Source organism: Phascolarctos cinereus, unplaced genomic scaffold (genome assembly GCF_003287225.1).
Source record: "Phascolarctos cinereus isolate Bilbo 61053 unplaced genomic scaffold, phaCin_HiC Scaffold_726;HRSCAF=1367, whole genome shotgun sequence".
Classification (NCBI taxonomy): Eukaryota; Metazoa; Chordata; class Mammalia; order Diprotodontia; family Phascolarctidae; genus Phascolarctos; species Phascolarctos cinereus.
In genome coordinates, this window is record NW_027556098.1 from 379,724,839 (window position 1) to 379,745,180 (window position 20,342).

The 20,342-nt window shown below is 40.6% G+C and overlaps 1 protein-coding gene across 19 annotated transcripts in view; it reads left to right on the forward strand.

The window, feature by feature from the left end:
- The window catches only part of EIF4G3 (eukaryotic translation initiation factor 4 gamma 3), a 366,388-nt gene that overhangs the window by 276,258 nt on the left and 69,788 nt on the right, over positions 1-20,342 (forward strand). For 17 of the 19 annotated variants that reach the window (XM_078145635.1, XM_078145636.1, XM_078145618.1 and 14 more), the window contains 3 exons: positions 5,783-5,871; positions 9,753-10,002; positions 14,733-14,866. In XM_078145635.1, the coding sequence (XP_078001761.1) occupies positions 5,783-5,871; positions 9,753-10,002; positions 14,733-14,866 (473 nt within the window). Of the gene's footprint in view, positions 1-5,782; positions 5,872-6,116; positions 6,957-9,752; positions 10,003-14,732; positions 14,867-20,342 lie in introns of those variants that run through there. The other 2 variants (XM_078145637.1, XM_078145633.1) reach the window with 2 other exon arrangements.

The following is a 20,342-nucleotide window of genomic DNA, read 5'->3' on the forward strand; positions in this document are numbered from 1 at the left end:
GCTGAAAGTCATTGGAGAAAGATATCCAAAGAAAGAAAAAGATAGGGAATTTAAAAAGAAAAAATGTTGGCTTTTAATGATTTACTGGTAAACACCTTGCTTTATGTGTTGTTCTGGTTTGTTTGTTTTTCTCCTTTTTAAGTAAGATTCAATATAAGGAATAAAATCTGACACAAAACTTGATGGGGTATGGGCCCAAGCTGAGACCTTTGCCCCCCTCTCCAAAAAGAATTTGGGTCCCATTTGTCCACAGCCCCAGAAAACCCTTAAACTTTCTTTGACCTCACTCTGGTCTCAAACAGTTTCCTGAGTTTGTTGCTCCACTCAACTGGCCTTTCCTTATCTCTTATTTTTATTCTGGTGGACTAAAACTCTCCCTTCTCCTAGGCCTTATCTACCTTTTGAAGAAGTCTAGTCTTTGATCCCCTAATGAAGAAGCCTAGTCTTTGACATCCTAATGAAGCTTTGATCCTAGTATATTTCCCATCTTTGATCATATCCAGACCCCATTCAACCTCTTCTTTCCAGTTCTTTGTTACCCTAATAAAGCCTAGCCCTTCATAGTCTATTCCCAGGTGACCCCATCTAGACACTCCCATTCTCCCTAAACTCCTCCCCCAGTCACCCAGATCCTCTTCCCAGCCACTCCTCCCAACACTCCACAATTACTTGGCTGTATGTAAGATTCATCCTGGCCCTCATTTAAATGCTGAGATTTCCTCGTGCCTGCTTGTCCTTAAGAGTCTGGCCTGTATGGTTTATCTCTAATAAAACTTTGTCTTTGGCTGAAAGAAGACTTGGGTCAAATTCATTTGAGTTGGACCACATGTTGCGATTTCAGGATCCCAGTACCCCAAGAATCTACACCTCATCAAAATGTCAGCATATTTCAACAGCAAAAAAATATCATATAGAGATATCTCACTTATCTGCAACCTCCAGTATACACAATGTAGCCACAAACCTAGAAAAAGCCCCAAAGGGCTAAGCAGCCAAAATTGGTGTTACGAAGCCTATGTCATAAAATTTATGCCCTTTACTCATAAGAGAGCACCATAGGCCCTCATTTAAAAAAAAATTCTGTTGAAAACAGTATCGAACATCAATCCAACCCCCAAAACTTGTTTAATAAGCATCTATAGTTTAATTTCAGCAAATTAAATATAACCTTTTCCCCCATTTTGTTACTTATCATCATCTCTCCCCTTCCCTTCCATCCATTTTAACAGATGTGTACAGTTGGGCAACAGCTCACCACTGAGAACGCCTGTCTGGTTGTGCAGTTCTAGATCCTCCCTCTTTCCTCCACCAAGTAGCATTTCACCCTGATATCTATTAAAGCTGTGTTGGGAAGCTGCTCTGATCAAAATTCTGGCCTTCTGTAGTTGTTTTCTCTCACATTGTTGTGGTCATTGTGTAAATTGTTCTGTTTCTGCTAACTTCTCTCTCCATCACTCCATACAAGTCTCTCTCTCCATGTTTCTCTGAATCTGATTTTCATTTCCTCATTTCTTATGGCACAATAAAATTCCATTACATTCATATTCCAGATTTTTTTGGCCATTCTCCAATTCATGGACGTTTCTTTTCAATTACTATACACGGTTGCTTTTGTCCTTAACCTCTTTGGAGTACATGCCTCATAGTAGTATCCCTGGATCAGTGGAGTTACACAGTTTAGTGACTTTGTAGTACAGTTCTAAAGTGTTTTACAGATTGGTGGAACCAGTAGCTGACCACTGTATTTGTCCTTATACATCTCCTCCAACCATTGATATTCTCCCTTTTGTCATCTTTGTGTCTAGTCCCTGGTTCAGAAACCATTTACAGTTATTATAGATGAAATCCTAGCCAGTTTTGTTATCTAGTTTTTGTATTACTTTGCACATATTTTTCATTTACTTATCTTTGTATATGTGGTCTCCACCGCCTTTATAGAGTGTATGCTGCTTGAACGTGAGAAAGATTTTGTTTTTTTCCCTCTGTTTCCCCAGCACCTAGCCTATCTCTTATACCGTATCAGTACTTGTGTTTGCTAAATTGAGTATAGGTGAAGTACTAACAGTAAATTAGCAATCAAGAATTAATATTACATTTCAAAAAATCATTGTTTTTTAAAATAAAGAAGCATAAAAAGAACCAGAAGGCTTTACTGGAGGATCTAGAGAAGAACATGAACAAAAATTACCCAGAACAAAATGGCCAGAGGGGGCTGCCATCAGCCCAGTCAGTGGAGGGAGTACTTAGGGTGATGGAGATCATGGAGCCTGCAAAAATGGAAGAAGTATTATTTGTCACAAGTGGCCACCACATAGAATGTTTTGGTTTTTCTTTTTTAAAAATATTTTCTTTTCAGGCGGACTATTATCTTCATTAGGTTTTTTTTTAAAGTGCCTCATTTCTGATTTGAGTTATCTCTTTCATCTTTAAACCTGTGATTCTGTTATTTGATAACCAAAAATCTTCCTGAGACGAGAATCCCCTCTTCCGGAATGAATTTTAGAATTGAAGCTCACAAGCAAAAAGAAATAAAGCTTAGCAGAAAAAAATTGTTTTGATTTTGTTCTTAGTCATAGGAATTGTTTCTCATTAAAGATCTCAGAACAATTTTATGAGGAACTTAAATGCATTTACCCTCAGAACCTTAGCTGTTACATACTTTAAATGTCCGTCCTTAGTTTCAGAAGAGATCATTGAGGTCCAGTCTGGAAATGAGACTTGCCCAAAGTGTCAGAGAGAGTGGTCGAACTGTTCAAATCTTCTGGCCTCCTGTGTGCTTGTCCGTTAGACTGTATAGCAGCTGTGTGATTAGCAGCAGTCAGAACACACCTATTAAGTGCCTACTGTGTGCCAAGTACTGTGCTAAGCACTGAAGATACAAAGAAAAGTAAAGATAATCCCTATCTTAGTGTCCTAAGCTTTTTAGTGAAGCAGGTTTGAGACATCTCACTTTTGGGCAAGTCCAGTGTATTTCTCACCTTACCCTTAGGATGGTTCAATTTCATGCCACCAAGAAGGGAAATCGGGGTAAAGTCACAGTAGCCTGAGTGCACGGTGATTGGTGGTCCCACACATATGCATGTTCCACATCTCTCTCCACTAGCAGCTCTTCACTGCTTTTTAGATGCTTTCTTTTATTCTGCGCCTGGTCTTTTCCCCAGCACTCCTTGTTCTTTTGAACACTCAGCCCACAATATTCTCAGTAATGAGGCCAGAGGAAAAATAGGATAATTTTGTAACGAGGATTTTATGAAAGAGGTGACATTTGAACAGTTTTGAACTGTGTATGTGCAGAATTTCAAACCGAAAAGGCACTCTAGACACAGGGAACAATGCAGACGGGCATAGGAGGAGGAAAATATTGGCCACACATAAGGGAATATCCAGCTTATGCATTGACTGGAGCATAGATGAGAATCACATGAATCATATGAGGTTGGTAAAGTAGTGAAGTGCAAAGGTATAGAGCCGTGCTTGATAGTCAGAGAAGGCTAGAATTTATTCCCCAGGCAATAGAAATCCACTTCAAGTTTCATGAACAGCTATGGTAGAACCAAAGCTTTGCATAAAGTTTGTGTCTGGCATTTGTGTGAAATAAGGTTTCAAGAAGGAAGAGAATGGAAGTAGGAAGGAGCATTAGGAGGTTATTGCAATAGGCCAGGTATTTGGTGATTGGATCTAATATACTGTGATCATTATAGTGGGAATAGAAAAGTGGGGTAGACAGGAGAGATGTTGGGGGAGGTGTAATCCAAAGACTATGGTCAAGTCAAGAAATTGGGAGAGGTTTAATCAAAAGACTTTGGTAGCATATAGGGAGAAAAGAGAATCATAAAGGTTAACGCCAAGGAACGATAGGTTCAAAGGACGATAAGGGAGATTTGGAAAGCCTCAGATGATTCTGCAAAAGTAATATAAGGAAAATCGTAAAATCCTCCTCCTCAGAGTAAATAACAGAAGCGTAAGCTGTCACGGGAAGGGATCATTTTGTCATTTTGAGAGCCGTTGTCCTTCAACCAGGATTTCATTTAGTTAGCATGTTACTCGATTTTAGAATGTGTTTCATATCTTCCTTGGTTACGTCCGTGGTAACCCTACTTTCATCCCCCTATATCTTTTCTCCATCCTGTTCTCTCTCTCAGTTGATAATAAGGCTTCTTTTCAAACCAGACTCACAGTAATTCTTTAACATTTACAAGCAAGATGCATTTTTGCTCCATTGTTTAAAAGTTGATGCCTTACACACAGAAAGAAGGTACCTGGTAAATTTTTGTCAGATTAGGTTCTGAAAATTAAAGTTTACTTTGCCCAGGAAACTTGTTGAGCATGAGAAGCATTCATTGGCAAGCCTGACTTTGTCCTCTCTTTCTTTCTTTCTTTCTTTCTTTCTTTCTTTCTTTCTTTCTTTCTTTCTTTCTTTCTTTCTTTCTTTCTTGCTTGCTTGCTTGCTTGCTTGCTTGCTTGCTTGCTTGCTTGCTTGCTTGGCAATTGGGGTTAAGTGACTTACCCAGGGCCACACAGCAAGTATCTGAGGTGGGATTTGAATTCAGGTCTTTCTGACTCCAAGGCCAAAGCTCTATCTACTGCACCACCTACCTTGCCCCTTTGTCCTCTTTTTCATCACCCTGACAATTGCACATAATATGGTAGAGGTAGGAAAGAAATATTTTCATAGCATATGTGAAATATTAAGCCAAAGGTCCTTTTGGTCTCTAGGTAGTTTGGGACAGTGAGTTATGAAATAAAACAAATGACACCACGCTGGAAGGAAGAGGCAAAAATTAGATGATGGAGCCGAGATTCAGAAAGATCTCAACAATCTAGGTCAATACACTAAGTCTCGTAAGATGCTACAAACGTAACAGGAAATCAGTTTTGTGAGTACCGGACGGGGGAGAAGTGGCTGGACAGCTCTTATGTGAGCAGGATGTGGCAGCGTCAGCTCTGAGTGAACTGTTAAGTTCCAGATGTGTCCACACTGGTCTGTCGAGAAGCCACAAATCTAATCCCATCTGAGGCCTTGCGAACAGAGGCGTAGTTGTCTCAAAGGCGCGGTATCATCTTCTTGCTCCAGTCCATCCTGGTGAGGCCGCATCTGTAGTATGTCATTAAGTTCCAGGCCACGTTGTAGGGAAGATGTTAAGAAGCTCGAGTGCAGACAAAAAAGGTCAACCAGTGTGATGAGACAGCTGGACACTTCTGCAGAAGAATACATTTAAAGAACTTGGGGCTTTTTTAGCTTAGGGAAGACCTGAAAGTACAGTCCCTGCCTTCAGCCATTTGAAGGCCTGCCATATGGAAGAGGAATTAGCCAGTTAGTGTGTCTTTAGAGAGCAGAGCTGGAACAATGGCTGGGGGCTACTGAAGAACAGATTTCCTAGTGAGGTCATCAGGAAAAACTTCCCGGCGCTTAAGGCTGTCCAAAAATGAAATGGGCTGCCTTGGAAGGGAAGGGAGCCTGTCACTGGGGGTGTTTAGCAAAGAGAGTGTTGGTTGGGAATGTATCCCAGTTGTTTTGAGAAGGGGCTCTTGATTGTGTTCTGTTAACTGCAGGCTCTGTGATGCTGTGAAGTTACATTTCATTTTCATTTTACTTTGACTCCTTCAAGGTGCTGAAGGAGAATCTTGGCCCTGTTGAGTGTGGTGCCTTCCATGTAGTTATAAAGCATTACTTGTAATAGACCCACCCCCATCACACTTCCTTGACTCCCCCCCCATGTGACCTGATTCTTCCTAGCATGATTTGGTGGTGGCAAGTAATGGGCATTAACTTGTATTGCAGCCCAAATAGCTGTAACAGCACCAAAGATGTGGAAGAAACCAAAAGATCGGACCCGAACCACTGAAGAGGCGTTAGAGGCGGAATCAGAGGTAAGAGAGCACTGGATTTCTGCAACTCAATTTCAGGTCAGCTGAGCCTTTCTGAAAATCACAGTTGCATCAGTAGTTCTGTCCTTGGGCTAAAGAGAGATGTAATGGTCTCTAGGTTTTTGGGTAGTGTTCCTAAAAAACCCAGTTACTCTGGAATTTGCCATACCTACTAGCTTCCTGGCAGTTTTGTTGGATTTCTTCCCTCTGCCCTCCCCCACTCTGCTTCATCCCCTTTCTCTTTGCAGGCGTGTCAGCTGTGATGACTTATGTCGGAAGTCATTCCATTCTCCTTCTTTTAGCTGATCTGGAATGCAGGGGCTTCGTTTTACATTACTATTGTCTTGATCCTCAACAAATTCAATTTACTCCATATTAATCTGGTAGATCAGCTAATCAAAGCAGCAGTAAGTTTTTGAGATTTTATTCAAATACAGATGAGCGATGGCAGTGGAAGAATGACGGCCCGCTCCAGGGAAATTCAGAGACGCTTAGTTGTGTGGCCTCTTTCAGATTAGCCCCCGCAGTGGGTACCCCACTCTTATGAAGCTTTTTTACCCTCAGTTATTTCCTAAGGTAGATTTTGTTGTAAATGCCAACATAGCAATTTCAACCAGAGTCCTCAACATAGGATTAAGGTAGAACTTAATACTGAGGTCTGGAGTCTGCAGTTTTAGAATTATAACATCAGTATTTTCAGCATCATTATTGTCCCAGAGCTAAAGAGTGGACAACAGTGGGGCTACAATTGACTCATAACCCCAGTCTTAGAATCTTCTCTGTTGTAAACCATTGTCCTAAAGTAATTGCTCGTGTGAAAATCAGGAGTTACCATTTCAAATCTAGACATGCTCTTGTGATGGATACCTGTTCGATTATTCTCCGCGGCCAGCTCTAAGTCTGGCCGTCTCCAGGCAGGCGCCCCTGCTAGGTGGTGCTCCCTTGTCGTTGCTCTGACATGATGCTCTGTTGATGTCACAGTCAGTCCCTTAGCAACCACTAAAATGCTGCACGCTGCGACTTCATTGTGGGGATCAGGAGTTAAGAACAGGCAGAAGTCAGAGAGCTGGGAATAGCTGCGGCACGGGTGTCGCAGCTGACCGAGACAATGTTGCTCCTGCGGACGATCAGATGTCTGCAGCGCCTTCCAGAGGCTGGGGAGTCTCACACGTTCCTGGTATGGTGATAGTGTTTCTCTGGGCTGAGCCCCCGCAGTCAGCTTCATTCCTGAGCTCTCACCCAGCTACACACTTAGGATTCTTTGTCCGGCAGACAGTTTTTACATCCCTGACAAGCCACTCGCCAGATGGCCAGAGGCACCACTCTGGAGCCAGGCCCTGACTCTCCAGCCCCACTCCTACCCTGCCTACTCCCCCACTGGCCCCCCCCCGCCTTCTTGGCAAATGATGAGGGGTTGTGAGGGCGCTTGCTTCTTCCAAGTCTCGTGCCCATTTACTTTTTCCAGAATGAGCAGCAGTTAACGACTATAGTGACAGCTCAATGAAGGCCTAACATAAACATCTTCCTCCCGTTTGCCTCTTTCTAGTAGTCCTGAAGGAATCACGTTTCTCAGTTAACCTTGTAAACTGTCCTTCTCCAAATCCATCTAAAATAAAGGGGTAAGAGTCCTGTCAGCAGAGTAGGGGGTTTGTAGTCCCTGCCATGTCAATAGGCTTCTTGTTATGGAATCCAGACAGATGACAGGAAAGATTCATCTCAAGCACCTTTTTAAGACTTTTTAGAGAGGTTTTTTTTTTATTGAAAAGTTCTCAGAGGATGCAGATGCCCCAAACAACCTGAGTGTACAGATGTAGAATTCTGCCTATTCATTTGAAACAGCTCTGCCATAAAGGAAGGTCCTGTTGCGCGTTCAACTTTGATGGCATAATGTGTATAAATTTTAAAAATCCAAGCTACAAGTGCTAAGTCAATTACTCTCCATGAAAATAATAATGATTCTAGTAAATCCGATGGTTGCCTTCCCAGCCTAGCCTAACATCCTCCAGCTAGCTGGCTTAACAGATTTTGTTCAGAGTGTCATTTGGTGGGTGCCTTTGGGAATATTTCCAGTGTGACACCCCCCCCCTCCAGCTGCCTCCTGGGTTCAAGTCCTTCCAGGTCATGTTTCATGGACCTTGTTTCTTAAGGCTTCTTCATCTAGATGGAAATGGAGTCTCTGTGTGTGTTTCTTCCTAATAATGAGGAATGTGGATTTTTGTTACAGCTCACTGGGCTTCAGTCTTGCTCTCCACATCGCCTTTTCTTATGCACTTGCTACTTTTTGTATTGCTCATGTTCAGAAACAATGATGTGTCATACACAATTGTGTAATGTAGTTTTCTTGATTTTTAATAAAATTATCTTTAATTGACACTTACATATAGACTGTTACTATCATATACTTACAACCTGAGTTGGTAAAGATTTTTTTAATTCAATTTTCAATTAGTGAAAATCTGTTTCCCCCCTTCCTCTCCACTAAAAAACAAAAGCACATAAGCCCCTTGTAACAATTATGCCCAGTCAAGCAGAACAAATCCCACTTTGGTTATGTATTGGTAGAGTTTTAAGGAAATCAAATTCTATTAATTATCAGAAGAAGCAAAGTATGGATGATACACCGTGTTCAGGTTCAGTCAGACTCCCTTCAGCATTCAGGAAGTAACTGCTTTCTTGCCATGTGTAGTCAATAGAAATAAGTATTGTTTCCAGATGCCTTTGTTTTCTTGGAACTTCAGACCTTCATTATTTTCTACACGGCATCATCTTACCATTCAAAATATTGTATTCTGTCTTTTCCCTTCGCTTCCTCATTCCATTTGTAAAATGCACCCTGCCACACATACTCATCTGTGTCTATGGAGCAACATCTTAGAATAAATTGGTGTCTAGCAGTAAAAGGTTGGCCCTGGGTGTGCCAGCTCGAATGCCTCATTCTTGTACCAGGATATAGTTTCTGTCCCTTTGAACAGAAACTTTATTACTCCACAGATAATTTGAGCGAGGAGTCCCTTATCCTCCCCTCTCCTTCAGTGGCTGTCTTTGGGCCCGGGTGTGCCTCTCCTAGTGTTGCTCCATCCTGGGGCTTGGAAGGCCCTGCAGAGGGAGCTTGCCTGTCCCTGCAGCTGCTGTGTGGAGCAGGCTAGGATTTCATCCGTCAAGCTGGATTAGGCTTCTGTGAATCATGACGACGATGAATTTTACATTCAGCTGTCTTGGGGAGTGTACAGGACATTTAAGCACTCTCCTCCATTGGCTACTTGAAGGTGAGGTGATCAAAGAGAGGCAGCCGGTATGATCAGCTCGTCATTCTGTTCTGCTACTAGAGAAGGCAGACTAAAAGCTAAACTTCACTGGATGGAAGCTGGTAAGACGAAGGTCTTGCAGACTTCTAAACTCTACCGCCCAAAATAGAATAAAAACAGTCTCCCCTCTAGTGAGGCAGATAAGCAGCCTTTCGGTGTTTATTATTTTTGAACCTTTTCCTGAAATCTCCTTGTGGCAGCCAAGAGCGCACCCGGAGGAGTCCTGCCATTGGCTGGGGGAGGGGCTGCCTCACTACTGCTACTCACTGGAGGCCAGCACATTAGAAGGATTAACAGTTCTTTCCATTCCAAGCCTTAGTATATTTGGCCTTCATTAGTCATAATTAAGCCATTTTAGTAACAGTGGTAATTGTCTGTGTTAGCCCAAGAGAATTAAATGTAGTGTCTTAAATAAACTTGTCATGACAGTTCTGTATGCTATACATGGCAGCATCTGATAGTGAGTCTCAGGCGGGTGTGTGTGTGTGTGGGGGGGTGTGTGTGTGTTAATGTATTTTTGCCTGCGTACATACATCGCTTTGTTTTAAACTGTAACCTCTATGTTCACTTATACTTCAGCCTAAAGTTGAAGAGGAGCTTTCAGGTGACAAAGTACTTGAATCTGAACAGGATAAAATGAGCCAAGGGTTTTACCCTGAGCGAGACCCCTCTGACCTTAAAAAGGCAAAAGCTGTGGAAGAAAACGGAGAGCAGGAAAGTGAGCCCGTGCGTAACGGAGCTGAGAGTGCTTCTGAGGGGGAAGGAGGCGATGCAAACTCGGGCTCCCTGGACAGTTCTGGCGATGGTGTGGCCTTTCCTCTGAAGCCAGGTGAGTCCTGCCCCCTCCCTCTTGGGTGCACACTGGCCGCCGAGGCTCTGGCTCAGGGCCTGTATTGGTGAGGCCAGAGAGCAGATAGGCCGGACAAGTGGCGCTGACCAGTCCTGGGAGGGGAAGCACACCACACTGTAGGAAGTGGAGCCAAGTAGTTCTTTTCCTCTGGCACTCGAGAAACAAACAATTGGTGAAGGAAATAGATGTCTAGCTACTGGACTTTCTGACTTTTCTGGTGTCTAGATGGCTTTTCAGAATCGATGTGATTATTATGCAGGGTATCCAAAAAGTCTTAGTGCAATTTTAAGGTTTAGTAGTTTAAAATTATACTACAGCATATGAGATTGTACTAAGATATAAGTGTGCACCTCTAGCGAGAAAAACCCACGTAACTTTGATAAAAGAAAATTCAAGTGTGTACTTGACATATGAAAAAGAACTAGGCACTCCATGAGGTCTGAACTGAGATAACTCACCTTTGTTTGCCAAAGCTACATTGCAGAGCCACTAGGCTGTACCAGAGTAGGGTTTTTAGTGGTAATAAACACTGACTGAGTCCCAACAGAGTAAGAAGCTATGTGAGCTCTGCACCTCAGAGGCACCCACCATAACCAGACCGTACCAGAGAGCAAACCTCCTTACGAGCACAACTCTGGCACACTTGTGAGATTTTATTGTGACCTTTCAGGTTATTCTGTTGCTGTTTCCATTTTTTCCCCATGGATATACAGTACTTAATGTGGATGCATGGGGAAAGAATTTTTTTTAATCAAAATGTTTTGTGAAGGTGAGAACCCCCACTCATTATTCCTAATTTGGAAAGACTGCTGCCAGAAATTAGGTGTGAATTTAGAACGCACAAAACCTCAAGAACAAGCTGGACTTATCTCTATGAAACAGCTACAAAGGAATGTATTTTCTGTGGTAGCTTCTAGTGTTTTGGTGTGACCTCTGTTATTTCAAGAAACCTATTCTTTTAGTCATAGGCAGGTGATAGAACAAACCAAGATATTGTCCCTGTGATGTATAGTTTATTGATTCACATGCCCCTAAGGGGAAATAGTTGTTGGCCAACTCTAAACATGGTGCCCCATGCAGGCAAGAGGGCTGAATTTAGAGTCACAGGTTCTAGGTTCCAGTCCTAGCTTGGCCGCTCACTATATGGATATGTGGCCTTGGGCAAGGCACTGGAGGCTTGCACATTTCCGTTTTCTTGTCTGTGAAACAAGGAGAAAGATAGACTGACTGACTATGGGATCCCCATAGGTCCATCCAGCTCTAAATCTGTGATCCCAGGATCTGTTGAAATGGAAGACATGAGCATGCATTCCCTTTCTATAAGCAGAGGAGATCATTTCTGGGCAGATGCACAAGTTGTAATCCTTTCCCTCCCCACCTTGCGCATGCCCAGGAATGGACTAGAACCTCTTTGATGTGTCTCAGAGATGTCCTGGGCCTGGTCCAGACCTCCTGATTCATTACCAGAAATACATCCCATTTTGACCTATTCAGGCCCACACCAGAATTTGAAAGTATGAAGTGTACCACTAAATAATCAGCTTTGGCTCTCTTCTGTTCCTCCATCGGCTTTGCTCTCCTACATCTCCGTTTACTCTTGGATGTCAGCGTCTCCTCTGCTGTAGACTTATTTTGGAAAGGATATCTCTGAGATACAGCACTTCCTCTTGCTGATATACGTGATGGTCGTACTTACCTTCTGCTAAATTTCCCTTGTACACTTAAGTATTGTAGTATATTTGCAGCATACTTTGTTGGCTAGATTAAGAATATTTTTTGTCTGTTAGACCCATTTTCCTAGTGAAGGGTTCTGTTTTGCATGAGGTTACTTTGGAGTAGTAATATTGGATAACTATATAAAATTGAAAAGTCAGTGAATATATCTTAATGAAATGATAACTTTTTAAATGGGCAAAACCGATAAGAAAGTAGAAGTACCTGTTGTATGGGCTGCGTACAGTCGTTCTTTCCTTTGTCTGTCAGAGGGTAACTTGTTAATTGTTGATGATGATGATGATGTTGACTGAGAGCTGAGGTCAGATCCTGCTTCTGTCACTTAGGAATGGGCAGACCGCTTACTTACCTTCATATACAAAATGAGGAAGATCATTCTTTACTAGCTACCTCAGGCTATTAAAGGATTCGACAAATCTTAAAGCACTTTTATCAGATGAGTAGTGGTTGTTATTAGAAGAGGGGACCTGTTTCCTCTGCTGCCTCCTGTTCTTTGTTTTGTTCTGTTTTTCCACTAGTAACAGACCAAGTACCCTTTTAACTTCACATGATTTAACTGGAAACTGTCACATGACTTCACTACCTGTAATCACCCTCATAGTTCGTTTACCCTCTCCCCCTCCGCCATCCTGTTCACCTGACAGATTACCTATCTGAACAAATTAATACATTTTTGCCTTTCAGCCCAGTTTTCCTTTAGATATCTTCCTCACTTCTAGGGGATTGGTGATCCTCGAGCTTTTTTATTTGTCAGATTATCAGGGCAGAAGTACAGGACTGGATCCATATCTAGCCAAAACCATTCCCATTTGTTGCTATTTAAAACTAACAAAAATAAATTCACCCAAAGAAAGGGGGGGAAACTTACCATTTCTTTTGATTAGGTATCATCTGGTTTTTACTAAATACTATTAAGTTTTTCAAGCTCACTATATAGAAATTCAAGAGATTAGAACATGGATCATGACCTTCTTAAGAGGAGCTCTTTACTGGTGGTTCCTCAACAGTGTGTGATCTAGGTAGGGCACTACTTTGTGCCCCTCAGGAATATCAACCAGTCATAACTTGTAGCTGGTCGCTTCCCCTCATAGTGAAAGACACTATATGAAGAATGCATCTCCTCCTTATGAATCCAAGGTCCTGGCTACATGTTGCATATATTCCCAGAAGTCGTTCCCATCAGACACTTTGTAGTTTGAAATGCTTTGATTTGCTAGTAAAAATTGTCATTTTGCTGTTGTGTTAAACATTGGAGAGCTTTCTTTGTTCTTACTGATTTATTTCCTCTAAATAAAAACACTATAAAGAAGAAAAGCTTCATCTCTCTTTTTTTTAAACATTTAACACTGAGGACATGTTTTCTCTCTGAAGACGTTTGTTCTGTAGTGTGAGCTGTACCACTTGTCCCATCAGAAAAGAGGACCTTGTAGTTTATTTTTTTTAGGCAGTTGGGGTTAAGTGACTTGCGCAGGGTCACACAGCTAGTAAGTGTCAAGTGTTTGGTCTGAGGCCAGATTTGAACTCAGGTCCTCCTGACTTCAGGGCCGGTGCTCTATCCACTGCACCATGTAGCTGCCCCGAAAAGACGACCTTATAAAGAACATACATATACGTGTACATACATGTGTGTATGTGATACTTTTAGAGAGCTAATCCTAGAAAATGGTGGACTCTCTAGTTCAGTGGGCCCAACAGTCAAAGGGCAGATGTTCTTTTTGGAAAATTTAAAAAAATGTTTTTAATCATCTGATTTCTAATTATAGCCCTTCCCTATCCAGTGAGAACTCTTATTTGTAACAAAAAAGAAAACAGTTCAGCAAAACAGACCAACACATATACCTACTGTGTCTATACAGTTCCACATAGTCTTCTGCACCTAATTCAGTGAAGCAAATGGAGTCAGCATGCAGGACGTGGGGCTCGATGCTTACTTAATCTCTGAGTGCTCAAAGGGATAAAATCAAAGGTCCATCTCTTCATCAGAGGCTGGAGTAAAGGGCAAGAGAAAGGAAAGTAGGTCTGAGATACCAAGGGTACGTAAGCTGATGGAGAGGAGAGAAGAAAAGTGTTGCCTCTGGTCACCTCACATCTCTCTTGCCCGCACAGTTAGGTGAATTATGTGCTGAGAAGGGAACACTGAGATGGGAGGTCTGGAGAGTGGGAAAAAAAAAAAAAAGAAAAGAAAAAGTATGCAACAACTTCTCTGAGGAGTGGGATGCAGGGTCCCCAGAGAAGAGGGAAAGGGTAAAATGTTGGAGCCCCAAGGACTGAGCCTGCAGTGAAGGGAGATATGAAGGTGAGAGGGGGTAGGAAGGGGGACATAACTTGCCAGAGAGAGTAGGGAACTCCATTCACGGGCACGCTGAGGCAAGAGTGGCATCTCCCTCAAAGAGAGAAGATAAGGTGAGGGAGGAAGAAGGGAGTGAATCATAGGCAGAAGAGATCGGCCCCCAGCTCCCCTGGTACTTAATCATACACAGGTTCCAGACTGATGCTTGATAGTCAGAGAGAAAGGCAAGGTTTTGGCATTCCCAACCTTTCTTCTCTCCGTGAGCTCCTAGCTCAGAATAAATGACCATAGGCATAGTCATGACCCCTCCTTTCAATTTTCCCTTAAAATTGTCAACATCATTCAAATACAGTTTTTGGGTTTTAGGATATTTGAGGTTTGTATAATTATGATTGTTGTACATGGCCATCTCCAGAGGCTGCATCTGATTTTCTGTTTGTTTTTTTTTTTGTAGCCAACATGAAACAAAATAAAACCCTGTGTGTGGCTTGTACTCTTCCTGTTGTTTTACTTTTGTGACTCTCTTAACTTGATTTACACCTAATTTGTACTCCTGATCATTTGATATGTAAATAAACATAAGTATATATACATACATATATATATATTCATGTAGCTGTACACATATATATATATATGTCTCGCAGTACTAAATGTATATCACTGCCAATCTCCTTCTTCCTAGAACCCTGGAAGCCTGCTGATACTGAAGGGAAGAAGCAGTATGATAGGGAGTTCCTCCTCGATTTCCAGTTCATGCCAGCCTGTATACAGAAACCAGAGGGCCTGCCTCCCATCAGTGATGTGGTTCTTGACAAGGTGAGTTATATTCTCTGACACAGGAATTCCTAAACTTGTCTGTGACATTGACCTCTTTTTGTGGTCTGGTAAAGCTTATGGATGCCTTCTCAGAATCAGTCAGTTTTTAAATGCATTAAAAAATATATAAGATTACAAAGTTACGTTGAAGTAGTTGTCCAAATATTTAAAAAACAAACAAAAATAAAACAAGTTCACACATTCCAATTTAAGAATTCATGTCCTAAGGAAAACCATCCTGAGTGTTAACTTTGATGTAAACTTAGTTTTTTAAGTACTTTATTGATGAATTTTGTTTTTCACACAACAATCAATTCTTGTAGCACCCTCCCTTACCAAAAAAAATTTAAGCAAAATTATCTATAGAGTGATCACGACTTAAAGGTATACAACATTCTGCACCACCACCTCTCAACAGAGAGAAAGTGAAGGCTTCTGGAAGCAACGCCAGTCACTGCATTTGACTGAAATCTGCTGTCTTCATCAGTGTTGTTGTGGTCATTGTGGATATTTTTCTTTGGATTCTGCTGTCTTCACTGTTATCCATTCACACAGGTCTTTCCAGTTGTTCTCTGAATTCATTGCTCCTTCTGCACAATAATCTTTTACATTTTTACACTTGTTTGTTCATTCTCCAGTTGAGGACATTCTTTTGCTTCTAACTTGTGTATTCTAAGGATTATGATGTCCATTTGTTATTGATTTTCTTGGAATATATGAAATTGGACTACTCTAGGTGGAAGAGCATACACTGCTAGATTTTATTACATAGTTAAATTGTGTTCTGGAGTGTTGTGTCAAGTCTCAGTTCCACCAAGAGGATGTTCGTGTGCATTTTGGATATGGTCGGTTGTAGTTTGTGTTTTTCTTTAAAAACTTACTGTTTATGTCAGAACTTATTTCACTGTTTAAGTAGCTTTTAGTTCTATGTTATTCTAACTTCCTAGTTTGGAAGTCAGACTTTAATTAAAGATGCTGGATACAAAGATTTGTACCCAGTTATGCAAAACCTTTTTTTTTTCCAATTAAAAAAAATCTGTTTCTCTACCTTTTACTTCCTCCCACCCATTAGTGGGGGAAAAAGCTGAATTCTTATAACAGATACACATAATCAAGAAAAAAAATTCCCTCATTGGCTGTGTGCAAAAATTATGTTTCACAGCTTAACTTAGAGATACTCATGGTTTTAGATAGGGTGATTGATATGGACTTCTTTTTGATAATTGGAAACATCCACAGAAACTTACAAATAAGAAATTTTTTGTTTCTTCCTGGTTCCTTGTAGTTTAGCATATTACTTGACTGATTAATGTCTTTAAGCTGTTTTAAAACATATATTCAGCAGGACCTAATTTATGCAAATATAGTGAAGATAATTTACTTTTAACTGCAACATATAGATGTCATTCATTTTCTAAATCATTACAGCTGAGAAAATTATGAACTGTTTTAGAAAATCACAGTAAAGTAGATATTCTGTTTTGTGTTTTGACTATGTTCATAACCATTTGTGGTTTCTTTTTCTTGAATTAGGAAATTTAAGAGATATTCAGATGAAAGTGGAAAGTGTGATTTTATGAAACATTTTTTATATGTAACTAAACTAATATCGTGAATTAAACTTTTTTTTAAAAAATCCTTTCAAAACTAATTAAGTTTTACTATAGAGTTGCTACATCTATACAATAAAATCAGCTATTCCTACCTTAAAAAAAACCAACTCTATATCTTGGTCAGCATCCTATCTCTACCACCTCTCTTGGCAGGAGGTAGACTGCAGGCTTCAGAGGCAGTCCTATGCAATCCTACTTGGTCATTGAATTGATAAGAGTTTTGAAGTCTTTCCGAAGTGTTTGTCTTTACAGTGTTGTGGTGATCATATCAATTGCTCTCCAAGATCTGCTCACTTGACTGTGCATCAGTTCACACATGTCCTTTTAGGTTTCTTTGAAACCATCTCTTTCATCGTGTCTTATGCAATAATTTATTACATTCATATGCCATAATTTGTTCAGCCATTTTCCATTTGAAGGACACCTACCTAAAATGAGAATGAAAAACACGTATTAGTAAAATCAAGTTTGGGAGAGTATGGTTGGTGTTATCCTTGTCATGAACGTAAATTAAAAACTACTAATCAGGGACTTCTGGGAGCCAAGATGGTAGAGTAAGCAGTAAATTGCTATAATTCTCCCATATTTACCTCTAAACAACCATAAAATAGTGCCACAAAACAAATCCTGTAACAACAGAACCAGCAAAAAGATGAGGTGAAACAATCTTTTAACTCAAGAAACTTGGAAGAGTAGCAAGAAATACCCCTCTCACTTGGGTAAAAGGGGAGCACATTCCAGGACCGGAAACATCCCAGCAAGCCAGCAATAAGCCCTGCCTCAGCAAACCAGTGGGAGATCCTGAGTCCCAGTGCACTGGAGCGGGCAGATGCCAAAACCAGGGCCTCCTGTGTGCCTCAGCATACCCAGGGGAACAGCAGACTCGAGCTCTTAGAACCACCATGTGCTTCAGCCTGGCCCTAGGCAGACAGGCACCCTCCAGCAGCCAGACCTCCACCTGTTTCAGCACAGCTCCGGGCAAACAGGCACCCTTCAGTGGCCATATCTTCGCCTGCTTCAGTGTAGCTCTGAGGAAATGCTGGAACACCCCACCAGACCTCAGCACATGCCAAACACCACCACTAGGACCCCAGCTCACCACCAGGTAAGCTGCCAGACCCCTATGGCCTCCAGCAACGTTGGCCACCCCCCACCCCACCCTCTCAGTGCAGTACCAGCTACAAGGGTCCTCCAGGGACCTCAGGGAAGCATTAGCACAGCTCCAGGTAAGCTGCCAGGACCTGTAGCCTCTGGCACAAGAAGCCTAAGACAGTGCTCTTTTCACCCCAGGTGCAGAGCTCAAATTTAAAAGAAAGAAAGAAGACCCCCCAAAAAAGAGCAAAAAACAAACATAGAAGAATCTGACCATAGAAAGTTATTATGGTGCTAAGGAAGACCAAGACACTAACTCAGAAGAGGACAACAATGTTGAAAAACAGGAAGTGGTCTCAAGCCTAGAAAGAACTCAGAAGAGCTTAAAAAAGGAGCTTTGAAAATCATATAAGAGAGGTAGAAGAAAAAATGGAAAAAGAAATGAGAGTGATGCAAGAGGATTATGAAAAAAGTCAACAGCTTGGAAAATGGCTTAAAAAATAGAATTGGCCAAATGGAAAAAGGAGATACAAAATCCACTGAAGACAACTTCTTAAAGAGAACAACTGACCAAATGGAAAGGAAAGTACAAAAGCTAATTGAGGAAAACGTCACCTTAAAAATTAGAATTGGGCAAGTGGAAGGTAATGACTCTATGAGACAACAAGAATCAAATTCAAAAGAATGAAAATGGAAGAAAATGTAAAATGCCTCATGACGAAAACAACTGTGACCAATATGGAAAATTTTTACCTGATAGCACATGTATAAACTATATCAAATTGCCTACCATTTTCAGAAGAGGGGAGGGGCAGGGAGGGAGAAAAATTTGGAAGTCAAAATCTTGTAAAAATGAATGCTAAAAATTTTCTTGACATGTTAACTGAGGAAAAAAATAAAATACTATTTAAAAAAACCTACTCATCACCCCAAATATCACAATACTAGAAAGCTGTAGTTCTTAACTTTCAAGTCAAAGTCTGCACTGATAAAACCAAGCAATTTCCCCTATAACCACATATATGGAAGAGGCATCCTTTCATTCTCTTTCAATTTATTTTAATATGGCACCTTTTATATTTACATTGCCTACTTAGTGCTTATTATTGTTATCATATAAGATGCTGGTCTGAACCTATTTTCCACCAAGCTGCTTCCCAGTTTTCCTAAGAGTTCTTGATAAATCAGAAGTCCTCTCAATAATTTGTTTTAATGTGTATGGAACACTAGGCTATTGTTTCCTTTCTTCTAGATTGTGGAATTGAGAATGTCTTCTCCGTTGATGTATGTTTTTTCTATTTTTTAAAACCAGTAACATGGTTTTGACAATTAATAATTTATAATATAGATTGGTACCTGATATTGCTTGAGCTCTCTATGTTTATTTTCTCTTCATTATTTTTGATCTTTTGTTCATCCATAAACTTTTACATGCTTCCATAAAGTGACTACTAGGTAGTAGTATATTAAATTGATGTGTTAATTTTAGATTGTGTCTCTTTGACATTGATGCAAGCTAGCCATGACACTGAATAGCTCTGCAGTTTTTTATTCTTTCTTTCCTTTTTTAAATGTACACTTTTGTTATTTATATAAGTCGTATTTGGGTTAGTAGCTTAACCCGCAGATAATTTATTCATTTTGTACTTAATTTGAGTGACTTTTCTTTATAACCTTTTCAATAATAGAGAAGGAAGGCATCCTGCCACACTCTATTTATGATACGCATATTATCTTGCTACCCAAACCAGGGAGGGATAAAGCAGAGAAAAATCTTTAGACCAGTGTTACTAATTAACATTGATCCAGTAACTTTCAGTAAAATTTTAGCAAAGAGAATTTATCAGTATAACCAGAAAAAAAAAATTCCTTAACTTGGATTATGGCAAAATTTTACAAGGGAGGTTTAACATTGGGGAAGTGTTTCCATAATTAATCACATAAATAGCAAGAAATTAAAAAAAAAAACCACATAAGCTCCATAGACATATTAATAGCCTTCAAAAAAATATATCACTCACTTGCAAGACCCTTAAAAAAGCAGAGGCAAGGAAAGGGCCCTTAATATGATTGATCAAAAGCATGATTTTCGATGGAGAAACACTGATAGCTTCCCCAGTAATTTCAGGGGTAAGATAGTAAGGTAGTAGTGCCCTTTTTATTCTACTCTTATTTCATAGACTACTAGCAATGATAATAGCAATAACAATAAGAGTAAGAAATAGAAATAATAGGGGCAGCTAGGTGGCGCAGAGGATAGAGCAGCAGCCCTGAAGTCAGGAGGACCTGAGTTCAAATCTGGCCTCAGACCAGATACTTGACACTCACTAGCTGTGTGACCCCAGTGGGCAAGTCACTTAACTCCAATTGCCTAACCAAAAAAAAAAGAAAGAAAGAAATAGAAATAATAAACATTGGCAAAGATGAGGAGAAAGGGTCCCTCTTTGCAGATGATGTGATAGTTTTCTTAGAAGACTCTAAAGATTAATCAGTAAGGTAACAAGAGCATTTGTGAAGTAACAGATTACAAAATGAATAATAATCAACATTCCTGTATATTACTAACAGGAGCCAGGAGTAAATGCTAGAGAAAGTAATTTGAAAATAGTTCCAGAGGGCTTCCGCTTCTGGGAGCCAAGATGGTGGACTAAAAAGGTAGTCACTCTCACCCTCCCCTATCAATCTCTGAAAACCCAGAAAATATCATCCCAGGAAAAAAAAAAAAGCAACGTTGGAACAGCTGAACTAGAAGAAAGATGGGGAACAGCAAA